This window comes from Stigmatopora nigra, chromosome 1 (genome assembly GCF_051989575.1).
Source record: "Stigmatopora nigra isolate UIUO_SnigA chromosome 1, RoL_Snig_1.1, whole genome shotgun sequence".
NCBI lineage: Eukaryota > Metazoa > Chordata > Actinopteri > Syngnathiformes > Syngnathidae > Stigmatopora > Stigmatopora nigra.
The window spans coordinates 23,649,439-23,667,635 of record NC_135508.1 but is presented as its reverse complement, the minus strand read 5'-3'; the positions used below and the strand labels follow the sequence as shown (position 1 = coordinate 23,667,635).

Sequence of the window (18,197 nt, the reverse complement as noted above, 5' to 3'; positions counted from 1 at the left end):
TGACAGTTTCATTAGATTGACATACACCCATTGTTTGTACATACATTATGCCCAATCACATAAATTACAGTATTTTCCTTACCAAAAACAATTGTTGGTGTCACAAGGGGCGAAACAATAAATTAATCTGATCGATATTTTGATCTGCTAAGCACACTTGAAGATCAAAACGCAAAACATCAAACTTTAGTTATTGTGTTCTTTGTTTTGTTAGTAAATACATTATTTTCACTGAAAGGAGTCAAATATCTCAGCAAAGAAATTGTCCAAAATACCAAATTTTCCTTGTGTTATTTTTGCTCTGGGTGAAATTGAACTAATTGTGATAAATGGGTAAATTTATCAACAATCTTTGAATCGGATTGAATAAGGTTGTTGCAAAATATGTAATATCGGTAAAGACCGTATTTCCAAATTATTATCATAAATTGAGTGGTTTCCGCAACGAATAAATAACTAACAATTGATTCATCAGTAAGGGCAGCCCGGTGGCACGAGTGAGGTTCAGGGTTCAATTCCAGGTCATGTCCATCTGTCTTCTCCCCGGGCTTGCGTGGGTTTCCTCCGAGTGTTCCGGTTCGCTCCCACATTCCAAAAGAAGATGCATGGTTGGCTGAATGGAACCTCTAAATTGCCCCTAGGTATGTGTGTGAGTGTCCATCTCGTTGAGCCCTGCGATTCAGGGTGTCCCCCGCCTCTGGCCCAGAGACTGCTGGACGCTATGCATCCTTTTAAAAATGATAAAGGTATACAGCGGTTCCTCGACATACGAGCATTTTGAGATACGAGTAAAATTTTGAGCAAATAATTATCTCTAGATACGAGACACATTTCGAGATACGAGAAAGCCAGGTGGCCGAGACATGAGAAACTATTTATGATTTTAGCACACTGTCTTTTTTGCCACATCTCTTTCGTGTATAACAGATATCTACGAGCACTGGGCGGAGCTTGCATTTTTTTCAGTGTTTTTTTCCATCACTCAGCGCGAATGGCAGAGTGATCGCCAAGACTAGGAGTATATATTACTTCTCGTTGGCAAGTGGTCGTGTGTTATCTTATTGTGAGGACCCACCTGTCGATCTCCCGCCCCATTCTTCCCTCACTCTTGAACAAGACCCCAAGATTTTTTTACATTTTAGCCGCCTCTGCGTATTAGCCGTATCCTTAAAATTGCCTTAAATGGTTGCATTTCATAATTTCTCTCATATAAAACCCCCTTGATTCACAATTATCACCTCCAGATTAATGGTTTTAGTAGGGAGTACAAATGTGTTACTTCGAAGGGAAAATCTCCGGAAAATCATTGCACGTGGTATTTCTGAGATACTGTATGAATCGATTCCTGGATTGCACATTCCTAAAGGGTGATGCCTGCACGTAGACACATTCAAAAAGGAAGACACGTAAGCAGTACAACCAGGAACTGTGTGCGTAGTGGTCTGGTTTGTCATCACGAAGATGGTAGCGCCCTGAGCGAGAGATGGCAGGCACAAGTCAGGGAGATTTTTCACATTTTATGCAAGTGCACATATGGTCACCCTTCTGCTTGAACTGCACATATGGACACCCTTATGCTTGAACATGGTGTTCATTATTGCCTATCCACAACAAGCGCAGAAATCCAACAATAGAAAACCACTCTGGTTCCAATCAGGGGGGGACGTTCTTCCCAATCACTCCTCTCTATGTCTCACTGTCATTGCTTACGTGAGAGTTGAAGTCCCCCTTGCAGAACGAGGGTGTCCCCTGGAGAAACACTCTCCAGTACCCCTTCCAAGGGCTCCAAAAAGTGTGGGAACTCTGGACTGTTGTTTTGTGCATACGCATAAACAACAGTTAGGTCCCGTGCCCCCACCCAAAGAGGGAAGGATGCTATCCCCTCGTCTATTGGGGTAAACCCCAACGTACAAGCGCTGAGCCGGGGGGCAATAAGTATGCCGACACCAGCTGGGCGTCTCTCACCGTTAGCAACTACAGAATGGAAGTGTCCAGCCCCCTTCAAGAGGAGTGATACCTAAAACCAAGCTGTGCGTAGAAGTGAGCCCAATTACATGGAGCCGGAACTTCTCAACCTTGCGCACTAGCTCAGGCTCTTTCCCAACCAGAGAAGTGACATTTCACTCCCAAGTATTTCCAGACAAGGATCGAACCGCCAAGGATTCATCCTTTGGCTACTGCCAAACTGGGGCCCCAGTGACCCGCATCTGGGCGCGGGACTACGTAGTTCAACGGTGTTTCTCATCATAAGAGGTCTTTTGAGCCATTCCTTATCTGGTCAGACAAGTTTGCCATGGGTGACCCTAACAGGGACACAAGACCTCAGATAACATAGCTCCAAGGATCATTGGGACAACCAAACCTCACCACCATGATAAAATCATGACTCATTGGGGGGATTTCCATATCTTGGAAGAGTAATTTGCACATCTATGTGTTTTCGTAACCTGAAAATTTCGTATTTAAAAGGATTTCTAAGTGGAAGTACCACTGTATTTGATGAATTGGGTAAAAAGATCAATAAGGTGAACAATTTTACAAGCATATTTCAATATACAAATCTATTGTGATCTTCAGGAGTGCTGTGACTGCTGTTCCCTGGGTCTGACGTTCCGGAGTCAGGGTCAGGAATGCAAAGCCTACCGACACATGGGCCTTCACTGCAGTCACGCATTCTTTTTATGCTGTGAGGGGATGGAGACATGGGACGAGGGTCTAGAGAGCTCACATGCCGTCAAAGAGAAGCCTGCTCTCAATGCCACTTCTCCCCCCAAAAAAGGTATGAATTGAAAATGCAGGCAAAAACAATCATACACAAATTAATGTCGAATTGTATTTGCCAAGAGGTGGAAGCATTCAACCGATTCACTCCCGGGAATATATACTAGTACTTCAAACCAACGGTAATGTGTTTTCTTGGCATTTAAAAGAAGCAAGTAAAAAAATTGTGTTATAGCCTCCAAGAACGAAGTGTAAGGGTCATGTTCTGTGTGTTTGGTTATTTTGAAAAGATTGAGTACTGGATTGTACAGCCTTGGTTCACTACTTTGCTATGCAAATGTTTAGCCCTCATGTTTTTTATTGCTTTGAGTTTTAAAACTTAATTTACATAGCTGTAAAGGATTGTGAACTATTTCAGCACGATTGGTGATTATAGCCATCAAATTATGTGGCTCTTTTCATATAAATGAGTATGACTATAGACGTCCACTACATTTTGAAGTGGGTGTCTTGGCAGCTAATTTATGTAATGTAATGTAAATTTGCTTTAATGCCGCTATTTGTGAATAAAAACCTTGTGCCACAGTTTCTGAAAGCTTCTACCCAAACGAGGCCTTCTCCATTGGAGAAGAGCGACTCGGGGAAAATGCGGCAGAGGGGCCAGTTGAAGTGGAGGACATGGACGAGTGCCGGATTCATGAGGGCAACATCTGCCACCACAGATGCGTAAACACACCAGGCTCTTTCCGCTGCGAGTGTTTCCCAGGATACGTGCTGCAAGAAGACACTTCCACTTGTGCACGTGGTAAAACTTTATGTGACGCTAGCAGACATTTCCAGTCAAGAAAATGTGCACAAATAGCATTCTTTTGTCTGATTTACGGTCATTTGCTGAAATATATCCTTTCGTTTACAGTATATTATTTTCGTGGGGGCTTGAGTTCCTTCCTGTCTCTAAGCCCCCATAGCACCTAATAATATCTAGTCAAATCACATGCTAACATCCCTTTCCTGCATGGAGAGTCCTTCACATGATTCTCTGGCTGACGAAAAGCTTTACAGTCTCAGATGAAAAAATATTTTCACTTGTTGCAAAGTCATGCATACTCTGTAAATAGGAGTCCTACTCTCATGTCCACTAAGAAAGTTATTTGTAGATAACACTGCGTGGCTTCACCTTAGCATACCAGAATTCATCAACAAACACTTTCACCAACACATACCTGTCTCAACAGGATGCAAAATTACAGTCGGGGAAACACATTCAAATGTTTGTCTGTAGGCAATGCTTTTTCGTGCCGCACCTTCACTGCTATTACATATTTTAAAATGGCTTCAAATGTAAAAGCAGAAATTGGTGTAAGCATTCAACTAAGGCATAGCTAGGCAAGGCAGACTTCTTGATTATAGTGTAATCCCTTGTGCCTGTGATAAAATTGTATATGTTTCCGCAGAGACTGTGGATGAAGAGAACATACTGAAGGAGGATGACACACAGAAGATGGAGCCCACCGTATTAATTACACCCCCCGCTTTGCTGCCACTCAACCCCTGTGAAGGTTAGACAGAATTGTGAATGAATATATATATATATATATATATATATATATATATATATATATATATATATATATATATATATATATATATATATATATATATATATATATATATATATATATATATATATATATATATATATATATATATATGTGTGTGTGTGTATACACACACACATACATATCTATATACACATATGTATAGATATGTATATGTATGGGTGTATGTCGATATGTGTATATAGTTGCCTTTATTGAATGACTAACTATGCCTCATGCAACTACAATACATTTGATCAGTAAAAATTAGTCTTCAGATAAGAATTTAAAAATATGGATTTGGAATCCTGATTTGTATGACATCAAATATTTTATGGTAGATTTCCAAGCCCTAGGTGGATTATTGTTTGATTCTAACTTTGCCACATGATGAGGAGGAAATTTGTTTCATATTAATGTGAAAATGTGTTTGAGGTTAGCCCTGCTGTTAGCTACAGGAGGCCTCTATCTGCTGAAGGGTTTTATCATGTTTCATTCCAGATTTCATGTGATCTTGCAGGAAACGGCCCTTGCGACCAAACATGCATCTCAGAGGGTGGTAGGCCACATTGCTCTTGTTTCTCAGGCTTCTCCCTCATGGCCGATAAACATTCCTGTCAAGGTAAGCCACATATAACACTGGAAATATTTAGGGACATTTTACCAGGGTGGAGTATCAATGTTGGATACAATCACAACACAATGTGGTGTGCAATTTCACCTCTCAATTTAGGAGCAGTTTGGTTCCAGTTAAGGTGAGATTCTTAGGATGCCTCTCGCTGATTTATCTCTTTATCTCATCAGCACCTCAGGATGTGCTGTGTGTTACCTTCACTCTCTGCAACAGTGTGAAATGAACTAATACAGATTAAAATTATATTGTGTATTTAAATTATACATTATCGACTACTAGGTGCCTTGTTGGGCGATTGTTTAGCGCAAGGGTGTCAGACTCGGCTTGGTTCGTGGGCCGCATTAACATAAACTTGGTTTCGAATGTGGGCCGTACCATTTTAGATATAATATTTAGATTTTTTTTAATAAATGGATTAAAAGAACTGGATAAAAAGCCCTGAATATTTTTTTTTATACAGTGGTACCTTGACATACGATCGTAATCCGTTCCGAGAATGGGATCGTATGACAAGCTTTTCGTAACTCAAGTGGACGTTTCCCATTGAAATGAATTGAAAACATATTAATTTTTTCCAACCCTCTGAAAAAACACCAAAAACAGGATATTGGATTGTAAAAAAGAAAAAAAATGGATAAAAGAATTGTTTCATTTCTTCTAAAACAGAAAGTCGGCACTCAAGATTTACTTAATCGGGCTGCACAAAATGATGCGGAGGGCCAGATTTGGCCCCCGGGCCGCCACTTTGACACCTGTGGTTTAGCGCTGACTTTAAAGTTTTGAGATTGAGGTTTCAATCCCAGGTTTGGATCTTCCTGTCTCGATTTTGCATATTCTCCCCAGGCTTGCGTGGGTTTTCTCCGGGTACTCCACTTTCTTCCCCCTTCTTTAAGACAGGAATGGTAGGCTGATTGGACAATCTAAATTGCCCCTAGTTATGAGTGTGAGTGTGACTGATTGTCCATCTCTTTGTGCTCTGTGATTGAGTGGCCACCACGTCAACATTTCCCCTTACTGGTGTCCATCGTCAGCTGAGAGGCTCCAGCAACTCCCGCAACATTTGTGAGGTTACCACTAATTCTGCTGCCTTAGAGACCTAAATTGAAATAAAAAGTGCATGATTCCAACTTTTATAGAATTCACTAGCAGTTACATCTCAGCGTAAAGATCACGGTCCACATTTTTCGTGGGGATGTGCCCAATTGTTAGCGGGAGCAATATGTCTCATTAGTTCCATGCAGCATAAATTTGTCCTGTGCAGAGGTCTCATTTATAAAGCAGCTACATTACTTTGGTAGATTTGATTATTATATGTGGTGGAAGTCCTGCTTGTCTCTGCAGGTTTTCTGTGTATTCTGTAAAATACTCTTCTAATATGCTGCCCCTTGTTAATGAAAAGAATGTTCAATCAAGCACTAATCATTTAAAAATAAACTAAATTAAATACTGAGGCTCAACACAGCCACACCATAGAGTAGTCCATTAACTCTGTTGATGCTTCATGTTGATAGCTTGCCAACAAAATGTAATTGAAGAGATAATTTGATTTCCTGGCACACAAATAACAATGTTAATAGAAAGGAAGTGTAACTCTCGCATAATAACATACAATCGCGTGTTTAAGATTGGTATTGGTACTTGCTCTTGTAGTACCCTAGAGAATTGCATCTATTGTTTTTTAACGTAGGAACTAAAAACACCAACTAAATCAAGCCTTATTATTCCATTCCAAATATATTGAAATATGGTCGAGTGATTAGCGCTGATCTCATAGTTCTGAAATCAAAGGTTCAATCCCAGTTTCGCAACGTCCTGTATGGAGTTTGCATGTTCTTCCTGGACTCGCAAGAGCTTTCTCCAAGTACAATGGCACCTCGAGATACGAGCTTAATGCGTTCCGGATCTGAAGTCGTATGTTGATATACTTGTATCTCAAATGAACGTTTTCCATAGAAATGATTTAAAAACTAATAAATTTGTTCGAACCCTCTGAAAAAACACCAAAAACAGGATATTGGATTGTAAAAAAAATATTTGTTGAAATTCGCCCTCTATTAATAGCGTAACAATTAACTAATGGTTATGATGTTTAATAGTTCAAAATTTAGACGGATTTCGCAGTTTCCTCCACATTCCAAAAACATGCATGGTTACAGGCTAGACAGATGTAACCTCACTCTCAAGTATTGTTTGGAATGGTTTGCTAAAGATAAATGACACAATAGTCATCTGCATTAAGTCCCAAAAGCTCAAGACTTAAAGTAATTAAGTGGAATTTAATTAAGAAAATCCTGAAGCCATTTTTTTTTTAGGTTTTTGCCACTCTCACATACTTATGCTCTTATTTCTACCCGGTTTCAGTCAGCATCAGATTCCAAGTTTTTTGTGTACTATGGACTATAAAGACATTCCAACTAACTCTATATCCACAAGGCGGCCTGCCAGAGCCGCTTTAGTCTCAGTGATGCAATTAAAGCTACAAACTCCATCTGTCGTTGCCTGCAACTATTCGCCACCGATGCATTATTCACTCCTGCGCATATGCACCACGATTGATCATTCTTTGAGATAGTATTTCTCCTTGTGCATTGGGTCTCACTGTGTCAACAGATGCTGTTTGAATGACATGAGGGAAATCCCTGAGAAAGCAGGTGTTGAGAAAATTGAAGAATAACACCTATTTCTGCTCCAGTCGATAGGAGTGCATTAAAAGACTTTACAGAGGGCATCCAACTTGTGGATAATTTCACTCATTAAATTCACAATATTTTCGCAAAATATGGATGATGAGCACGAGGTTCCCAAAATAACTGTAATTATCTCCCAGTTTTGAGCATATAACATGAACGATGAGTGTGCCGAACACGGGTTTATACTACAATTTTACCATAGTGTCGTCTGGTGGTTTGAGGCGGTGTTACAGGTCCGAATGTCCTAATAGCATTCACACCAAAAAAATAGATTTTCATATTTTTCCAAACTTTCATTCACATTAAAACAACCAATTATTATTATTTTTTTGGTGAAAGTACGGATTTTCATATTGATGGAGTAGAACGGCCTACTAGATGATTACTCATGACTTGACTGAAATGCGTTATTAACCGATTTTCTATTTACAGGAAATCATTGTGACTCTTTTTTCCCATGCTTTTCCCACAGATATTAATGAGTGCACTGAAGGAAGCCATGACTGTATGTACGGATATGAGTGTGTGAATACTGAAGGCTCGTTCATGTGCAACCTTAAATCAAGCTGCCCTCTTGGATTTGAACGGGATGCGCATGGCAACTGTATAGGTAGGATTCTTTTTTTCCAGTGACCCTTTTTGGTTGTGGATTTTAGTGTAAGGAATAATTCAAAATAATGCTACCGAGACAGACAGAAAGTGGATAGTTGATTTGCTGAGTGGTTAGTGCGTGGCCTCACAGTCGGGGAACTGGGTTCAAATCCAAGTCAGTGGAACTTGCATGTTCTCCCCGGGTCTACTTGAGTTGTCTCTGGGTACTCTGGTCTCTTCCCACAATCCAAAAACATGCATGGTAGGCTGATGAAACACTTTTTACCCCCTAGGTATGAGTGTGAGCGTGAATCGTTCTTTGTCTCCTTGTGCACTGCGATTGGCTGGCCACCAATTCAGTGGCCCAAAGTCAGCTGAGATGGGCTCCAGCACCCCCCGTGATCCCAGTGAGGATAAAGCGGTTCAGAAAATGAGATGTGATTAGTTAGTTAAAAAAACCTATCCATTAGCTGCATAGTCAAAACCTAGCAACATGTTGAAACAAATATAGAATATTTTCAGTAGCGTAAATACAAGTACAGTTGTACCCCTACTTAAGAAATGAATTGTTTCAAGAAGAAGTTGTTTCGTAACTTTGATTTATTCATATTTTGCATTGCACTAGCTGCTAGTGAAGAGGTTAGCGCCTCAACATTAACAGTTCTGAAACTCAGTACACAGGGGTTAAATGCAATAGAGGCAGGCAGGATTTCAGAGAGGCTATCGTTGAGGGCATCAGGTGGCGGATAAAGAAATCCTGCGTCCTGCCCGAGTACAAACTGATGCAGCGGATTTAGTTCTCAGGTGCAAGAAATGGGACAAGTTGAGGCTGTCATTCCATTGTAAAAAAGGTTCAAGAAATGCTCTGAAAAATTGAGATAATACAACACTGCTGTCTTCAAAGCATTAAAACTGTGAAGTGTTTTTCTTGATATCTGTTTGTACTTCAAATCATGTCACACTCTGTTCCTAACTGCTCACCTATTTTTCTTCCACAAGACACTAATGAGTGTCAAACTGCACGGTGTAGTTCTGGCTATGATTGTATCAACACAGTGGGATCCTACACGTGCCAAAAGAGGCTGCTATGCGGCCGTGGCTATCACGTCAGTACTGATGGGACCAGATGTATTGGTAAGATTTAAAGTAGACATATTAAATTTTGTACACCCTTATGAAGCCATATGGTGAAAACAAGCCCTTTTTGGGAACAGGACTGAAATAACTTAACCATGTATATCCAGGATTTTCTTATCCCTTCATTCATTAAATTTCAGTCATGTCACTACTCACGAATGCCTCTATGTGGGGAATTTTCAGGTTATGAGTCCCTTCCTTGAACATCCCTGTTGTCTTGTAGATTCAGATGAGTGCCAAAATGGCGCCCATCGATGTGGAGATGGCCAGCTGTGCCTCAACCTTCCAGGGTCTTATCGCTGCAGGTGTCAGAATGGTTATCGGTATGACTCATTCGGTCGCACGTGTGTTGGTAGGTTTGTCTCACACACACATGCACATGCACACACACAGACAAACACATACACACACACAAACCTACACACGATTGATCTGATCAGCTAGAATTTACATCTTGTACATTTGGATCTTCATGAATTGTTGAGTAAAGCCATCAAAAGCAAGAAGGGGGAATGTGACAAAAAACACTTAAAAATTTAAATTTTTTGAAAATAACAATGAATTTGTAATTGTCTGTATATCAGCTGATCTAAGGTTTAAAACCATCGTTCAGGAAAACAAAAACAAACAAAAACCTCTTCAAACTAGGACTCTTGAGAATAGGAATCAGTAATGAGTAGCTCGTCCGTTCTTGTTAAGGACAAAATTGTTGGGGCATGATAAATGTGTTTCCAGTAACCTATGGACACATTGCTCTGAGTGGTTAAGAGCAGCAACAGTCTGGATGTTAAGCGTAGCTTGGTCGTAGAACGTGGTTGGACCCAAATGTAGGGAAGCAGTCAAAGACTTGGAAAGGAGTGCTGTATTAAAACTTAATGCGTAGTAACATAATGCTTAAAAATGTAATGCTGTAATCAATCTGGAGATCTTTTCAATTAATAACTTTTTTGGTGTACTTTATGTCACACTCCTCTTTCTTGCTTACTGTACTATATCTCTATTATATATTGGTAATTTACCCTTTGTATTTTTTTTCCAACGGAATAAAACCAAATGAGTGATTGAGGAGACGGTGGAGCAATTGGTTAGTGCATCGGCCTCAAAGCTTTGGGGTCTTGGGTCCAAATCCAGGTCACATCCACCTGTGGGGAATTTGCATGTTCTCCCCGGGCCTGCGTGGGTTTCCTTTCGGTACACTGGTTTTCTCCCACATTCCAGAATGATGCATGGTAGGCATATTGGACACTCTAAATTGCCCCCAAGTATGGGTATGCTGTAGTCCCTTAGTCACCAATAGGCTGGTGACTGGAGACATATTTAAATGGGTGGCACCGTTTCATTAATTAATTTTCTGAACCACTTGTCTTCACAAGGGTCACGGCGGGTGCTGGAGCTTATCCCAGCTAACTACAGGCACCAGGTGGGGGACACCATGATTTGGTGGCCAGCCAATTGCACAGCACAAGGAGACGAACAACCCTTTACGCTCATACGCATATCTAGTGGAAATTTACAATGTTTAATTAGCCTACCCTACAAGGTTTTGGGATAAGGGAGGAAACTGGAGAAAACCCGGGGAGAACATGCAAACTCCAGAGTACGAACCGACCTAGCAAAACCCTTGACCCCGAAACTTTGAGGCTGACGCGCTAACCATTAAGCCGTCGATCTTGTTTCAATCAATTAAAAAATATCGAAAATCACTGTTGGTTTTATTGGAATAAAATGTATTTATAAATAGATGGATGCATAAAATGATTGTAAATTCAAAAACATGATTCCCCTAACTTCTTCTTTTTAGATGTAAATGAGTGCAGGCACTACCCAAGCCGTGTGTGTGCTCAGACTTGCGAGAATACACCGGGGTCCTATCTGTGCTCGTGCACCACTGGCTTTCGCCTTTCCAGCGATGGCAACAACTGTGAAGGTGTGTGTGTATTATTCATTCATTTTCTGTACTGTATGTCCTCACGAGGGTTGCTGGAGGCTATCCCAGCTAATTATGGGCTGGAAGCAGGAGTGCACCCTGAACCGATTTCCAGATAATCACAGGGAATGTGTGCATTCATTTGTGCAATTTGGTGCATATCACTATTTTTTTGTTATTGGTTTAAAGTGCACCAACATGTCTGTGTTTGTGGGCTGGATCTTTCATATTCCTACTCTAAGTCCAATGATTAGTGCATTATTGACAACTGTGTTAGAGTTGACCGTAAGGGTTAATGCCTTCAAGCGTGTGCGAATGAAAGCATAATTGCCTTGGTAATTTTACCTTGAGGTTAGTGATACTGGCGTTGGTCACATGGATTCTGACAATAATTAGCTGTTACTTTCATTTTCAGATATGAACGAGTGTTTGTCTAGTCCTTGCAGTCAGGAGTGTGCCAACATCTACGGCTCTTATCAGTGCTACTGCAGGAAAGGCTACTTTCTGCAGGAGGATGGACACACGTGTGAAGGTGCACTAAGCTCATCTTCACAAGTCGCATAATTCTACCATGTCAGTGTAATATATTTAATTTTATGATTTGGATTTCATCTACATCCTGTTAGATATCGATGAGTGTTCTCAAAGCCTCAGCCATCTTTGCACTTACAAGTGTGTCAACGTTCCTGGCAGTTACAAGTGCGCTTGTCCGGAGTCTGGATACACTTTGTCTCCAAATGGACGTTCCTGCAGAGGTGAAAGAACATGCAATGCAAATAAAATAGAGAATGAAACATTGAGCTTAAATGTATCACTTTATGTGTGTTTTTTCCCCTTTCTTGATTAACATTTATGTCCCATTTTCTGTACTTTCAACCACCCATGTTTTGTAGATGTTGATGAGTGCACCACAGGGGCTCATAACTGCTCTCTAGCTGACAACTGCTACAACATTCAAGGAAGCTTCCGCTGCCTTTCGTTGAACTGCCCGCCAAACTACCGCAAAGTGTCTGACACGTAAGTATGCTAAACATTAGGCTCAAACAAGTCCAATACAGTTTTTAACAATGATGTGACTAACATGCAGAATGCTTAATTGTGGAATACAATAGCAAGTGAATGTTGGTAAATGAATAATAAATGGGGTCAATATACACAGGGAATCTACAAGATTATGACCACTTAAATATATAGTGGCACCTCTACAGAAAAATTCAGGTTATGAAAAGTCTCAATGGGGAAACCTTTTGTTCCAAGTTATGAAAACAATCCTAGTTATGAAACATCAAATAAAATTGAAACATCCTCAAAAAAACATATATACACTTCCTGTATCTGCATACCTGTCAACCTCGAACCATTTGTGATCTTACCAAATTTTGTTTTCGCCCTTACATATATGTATAAATACATGGAAAATCTTACCACTTTACTTTTTTGTAAAAAATCACGAACAACAAGTAGAAAATGTATGTTATGTGGCCATCTGTGCTAAAGTGCCTCCGGACATCATAAAATCCAGAGGCAGCAACCTTGATATCAGTCTTACAAGCCACACAGTATGAAAATTCAGGTCCTTTTTTTGAAGATTGAATCAAACCTGCAAATTCATCTGTTCTTGTTTCCCACTCTTTTCTGTGTCTTCCATGCTGTTCTCTCTTTTTCTTTGGTGCTGGTTCAGCCAATTTCAAAGTCCTTTTCATTGAAGCCATTGTCAGATAAATCAACTTGTACCACGTGTAAGAGTGTATTCTTGACTTGTAAACAGACCAGAAACAGCTGATCAAATGAAAGTAAACATAAACAAGGGAACAGGAAACGGAAATCACATGGTGAAAGTGTTACAAAACGAAATGTTTATCATGATCTTTTTTTTTTAGCCAATCAGAGGCGCCGGTACATATATCACTTGGCAGACATGCGTTTCCGGGAAGAAACAATGGCGGATGGTGAAAAATGGCTAGAAAGTGCCTTAATTTATTTTTTTTTCTCAAAATCACCGTTTAGCGTACCATTTTCATGTGTACAGCGTACCAATATAAAAATGGGCTTTCAGTTGTACCAATTACGGCGAGAACGTACCAGTTGACAGGTATGTATCTGGTACTTTTTTTGTATTCCAGTGGTAGAGATGCTTTCACATTGGCTAACTCCCAACATCTTGCTGGCCTCCCATTAACTAGAGGGAAGCTGTGTTTCTATGATCCTGGTACCGAGAACAGCATGCTGTAGCCAGACACTAGAGCCAGCCTGGCAACTGGAAATTGAATCAAATCAAAATCAATAATCCTGTTTGTAGACATTATTACACTCATTTATTAGATATAAATGTAATCAATACAATAAGTGCAGTAACTTTCATGGTTTCTAAGTGATGGCTGATGGCAGAGTATTGTTTATGTTATAACCTGCATTTAAGCAACCCGCTCATGTCACACTTACTCCATCCAGTCAGACAGTCAATTTAAAAGATGTAAAATTCTATTCTTTACTAAGTCATACCTGAGTGTAAATTGCAGGCTCAGCCAAAGTATGAGAAAAGTGACTTATAGTCCAGAAAATACCGTATAAGACGATATTTTTTTACATTGAAATCTCAATGTAAAAATGCTATTCTCATTTGCAGCCTCTCGCATACTCGGCTACCCGGGCGGCCGCATCGGGAACCATTTCGTATACTCGTATCTCAAGGCAAAACTTTGCTCTGAATTTTCATCGTATCTCAACTTTCTCGTATGTTGGGACACTCGTATGTCAAGGTATTACTGTATATGTACATATGTATGATTATAGCCAGTCTAATTTCGATCCTTAATTTCTTGTACAGGTTGAAGATAAAATCAATAAGGCAATACTTTGTCTTATCTCAATAGAGAATGAGCTTTCTGATCATGTATTATCACAACGTATCTATTTTCTTTTAACATTTTGCAAGCGGTTCTTACGTGGCTGGTCAGTAGCCATAAAAAATGTAATCATATAAGATGATGATATACCAATCTTATTAATTCTTCGAATTATTTACTGTTATGTAGAGCAATATAGGCCAAAAGCATTTGAAATGGGGTGACTGGCATTACAATATTTAAGTAACTTTTATTTTTGATCATGTTTCTGTACCCCTCATAGACAGTGATCGTTATCAGTTGCAGCTAATGAGTAAAATTAAAAAAAAAAAAGTAAATATCAGACATAGGCATTGTCGTCATCATTGACTTGACAAAAAGCCTAGTAGTCATCATACCCTCAGCTGCGTGTGACAAAATTGTATAGTGCTTCTCCACTGGTCCGCCATCCCAGGCAAGACCCCTTAACTGACATATTAAGACTTGTTAGCACTCCGCCACGATGGAAACATCGCATCACCTCTTGTTGCCTCACCGATGCTAACAAGAGTAAAATGTATCACTTACCTCTCACTGTCTTCTTACTTACCCTCCCTCAGTTCGCCTGTAGAAGGCAGATCCACGCCAAAAATTGTGGGTAATGGATCGGGCGTTTGTCAAAAAGATACTAGGAAGCGGGGCTCGGAGTGGTTGTTGTCGTAGCCCGACCGCAATGGCCGCCCGACATCCGCTCCCCTGCCTCCTTTCTCTTCGCTGTCTACGGCGTACTTTGGGTGGGTTGGATATCCTGGGAGATCCCGGAGGTCTCCGGATGTTCTTGGGGATATCAACAGTCAGTCCGTAGTAAGTTGTGAAATTGGGTGTATTGCCTTTCAACGAACTAACTGGAGAGCAATGAGCCGCTGCGCCCGAGCGCGCCGCCATCTTAATGTGTGCTAATTAGGCAATAATAGTAAACGATAGGATGTTTCTTGATCTGTTTCCTTAGTTTTACTGTCATAAGTGATAATATTCCAAAGTTAGTGTGTATTAAATGTCAAAACAGTTCATTTTCAGAGCAGATCTGGTTTCTTTATTTATCACGTCTAGGTGGCGATTGAATTAAAAAGCTAGGGCTTTTTTTTAACCATTTTGTGTGACTCTTGGACTTTGTAATCCTTTTTAGACGCTGTGAGCGAATCAGCTGTCCCAACTACCTGGAGTGCCAGAACTCCCCCCTTAGAATCACCTACTACTACCTCAGTTTCCAATCCAATATCGTCGTCCCAGCTCAGATCTTTCGCATCGGACCGTCACCGGCCTACTCTGGAGACAACGTCATTGTCAGCATCACAAAGGGAAACGAGGAAGGATACTTTAGTACCAGAAAGCTTAACGCCTACACGGGCGCCCTATACTTACACCAACACGTCGAGGGACCCAGAGATTTCCTCGTTAATGTGGAGATGAAGCTTTGGAGACAGGGTACTTTCACCACCTTCCACGCCAGGATTTATGTGTTCATCACAGCCAACTCACTGTAACAGCTGGAGATTTTTTGCAGGCTAACAAGGACCTCGAATACATCAATGTAATTTCCAAAACAAGTTACTATCTAGGAATAATATTCTTTACCTCAAATTACTAAAGAGAATTTTTCAATTAATATCAGACTATTTTATCACATAACATGTAATATTTTCTACTATCAAATCATGTAGCTTCATCGAGAATGCTCAACACCCACCTAGGCTGGAATATTACATTTCAAACCAAAGTATGCACAAAGCCATTAAAATGAAAAACTTTGTCAGTGCTTCAATTATCATAACAATTGATTCATCCAGATATTTTCCCCTATGTTACCAATTTATCAAATTAATGTTTTGTTTGATCAATAACAGTATATCGATAGTAACATTAGTGTTTCCATGCCATAACGAACACCCATGACTAATTTTTTATGCATTTGTTTGTTTTTCTTGACCCCAAATGGATTTTTTGTATCTTTTAATTAGATTTTATGTATAACAATGGATGTATTATAATTTTACACGTGATTCATTCATTCATTTTCTAAACTGCTTAACCACACATGGGTCGCGGGGGGTGCTGGACCCTCTCTAGGCTGGCACCCTGAATTTTTCACCCAATCGCAGGCCACAAGACAACAGACAAACATTGACACTCTCACTCATATTTAGGGGCAATTTAAAGTGTCCATTCAGCCTACCATGCATGTGTTTGGAATGTGGGAGGAACCCGGGGAAAACCTGCGCTGGCCTGGTAAAAACATGCAAACTCCACACAGGTGCACTGACCTGGATTCGAACCCAAGACACCAGAACTGGCGAGGCTGACGCGCTAATCATTCAGCCGCCGAGCCGCCCTCGAAATGCATAAACAAAAATTAAAGTACCCCTTGCCACCTTTGTGAGGAAAAGCGGTTCAGAAAATGAATGAAAAATGTTTTTGTCTTTCTAAAAAAAATCTAAATATCAAGTTAACTGTGGTTCTTATTTTGGCATTTTTAATTAAGTTGTTTGTGATTTACATTTTTTGAGGGAAAAAAATCCATCTCTTTCATTTTGTTTTGTTTTACTTTACCAGCTGAGAAACCTAATGGTACCAATCTAGATGAGATACATTTCGACATGCCAAGCTTAAAACATGCCTAACAAGCACACACGCTGCCATTTTAGCACCAGGAGTAAACCTTATTGGCTCAATGCCAGGTTGAGCCCCATTCTGTGGATTTTGCATGCTCTCTCTCTGGGTACTCTGATTTCCCCCCACATCCCCAAAACAAGCAGGGTAGGCTGGTGGAACTCTTTAAGTTACTCCTAGGTATGTGTTTGAGCATAAATGATTGTCTGTCTCCTTTTGCCCTGTAATTGGCTGGCCACAGATTCAGGGTGTCCACTGCCTGATGCCCAAAATCAGCTGGGATAGGCTCCCGGACCTACCATGACCCTTGTGAGGATTAGCGGTCCAGAAAATCAATAAATAAATCAAAATGACTGAGATGTGATATAAAGCATTTAGAATAGAATATAATTGATCCTAATTTGAAGCACAAAAATCAATGGGCTTCATTTTGTCGATGGTGTAATGGTAATCGTTCATATATTCCCCCTTTAATTTCTGTTCTATTTGGAATTGTTGATATAAATGAAACAAAGGAAGGTGGTATCAATGGTTTAAAAAAAATCTGAAAACAATGAGTACCAGTTTTTTTTTGTCCAAGTGCCTACCTAGATGGCCATGAACAAATGCAGTTCGCCAGGTGCCGGGGGTAGCGCTTCTCCGGGCAGCTGTTCTCCATTCGCAAGCTGTACACGTTGCCATTGCAGCAATACTCACTAGCGCTCGGCAGTAAATAATTGGATTGGATGGAAATGATTGAAATATTTTTCCATGAGGGTGACACAGCAGGTCAGTGGTTAGTGCATCGGCCTCTCAACTATGGGGTCTTGCGATCAAACCCTGATCATGTCCATGTGTTCGCATGTTGTCCGGGCCTGTGTGGTTTGGTTTTCCTCCTTGTACTCTGGCATGCCTGTCAACCTCTGCCAATAATTGCCCTTATCAATGATTATGATTCCCCGGAACCCCCCCAAAAAAAAAAAAAAACGTACAAACATCGTATGATGCATGTTTACTCGCGGTAACTCGTTTCTTACTAGGTGCCTCCTCCATGCTTGCTTCCACGATATTTACTCTATGTATATCTACGCATGCGCATGTCATCCTTTATCGATATTGCCGTACGCACCGCTAAAAAAAATACATATGATTGAGGATAATTTTTGCTGGTATACCGTGACAATAGTAACGATCCATGACAGTAGCGTCGTTGGCTACCAGCCTATGAGACTATCTGGATTTTAGCCAAAACGGTCTTGTTGAGATCGGTTTTCATAAATATTGGCGATTTTTTTAATTGTTTTTTTCCCGTACAAAAGTCGGTGTACGACGTACACGATTTGAAATGGTAAAAAAATAACGTATAAAATACGTATAAAATGTACAAGTTGACAGGTATGCGCTGGTGTCCTCCCACATGCCAAAGAC

The 18,197-nt window shown here is 40.3% G+C and overlaps 1 protein-coding gene across 1 annotated transcript in view; it reads left to right on the top strand.

Annotated features, from left to right (window-relative positions):
• Positions 1–18,054, top strand: part of fbln2 (fibulin 2) — a 30,268-nt gene extending 12,214 nt beyond the window's left edge. Inside the window, exons 4-15 of the mRNA XM_077726123.1 lie at positions 2,578–2,779; positions 3,308–3,526; positions 4,176–4,280; positions 4,840–4,941; positions 8,116–8,253; positions 9,234–9,368; positions 9,595–9,723; positions 11,173–11,298; positions 11,714–11,830; positions 11,925–12,053; positions 12,192–12,315; positions 15,310–18,054. Coding sequence (XP_077582249.1) covers positions 2,578–2,779; positions 3,308–3,526; positions 4,176–4,280; positions 4,840–4,941; positions 8,116–8,253; positions 9,234–9,368; positions 9,595–9,723; positions 11,173–11,298; positions 11,714–11,830; positions 11,925–12,053; positions 12,192–12,315; positions 15,310–15,667 — 1,884 coding nt within the window. The 3' untranslated portion in view covers positions 15,668–18,054. The remainder of the gene's footprint in view (positions 1–2,577; positions 2,780–3,307; positions 3,527–4,175; positions 4,281–4,839; positions 4,942–8,115; positions 8,254–9,233; positions 9,369–9,594; positions 9,724–11,172; positions 11,299–11,713; positions 11,831–11,924; positions 12,054–12,191; positions 12,316–15,309) is intronic.
• Positions 18,055–18,197: the final 143 nt, after the last annotated feature.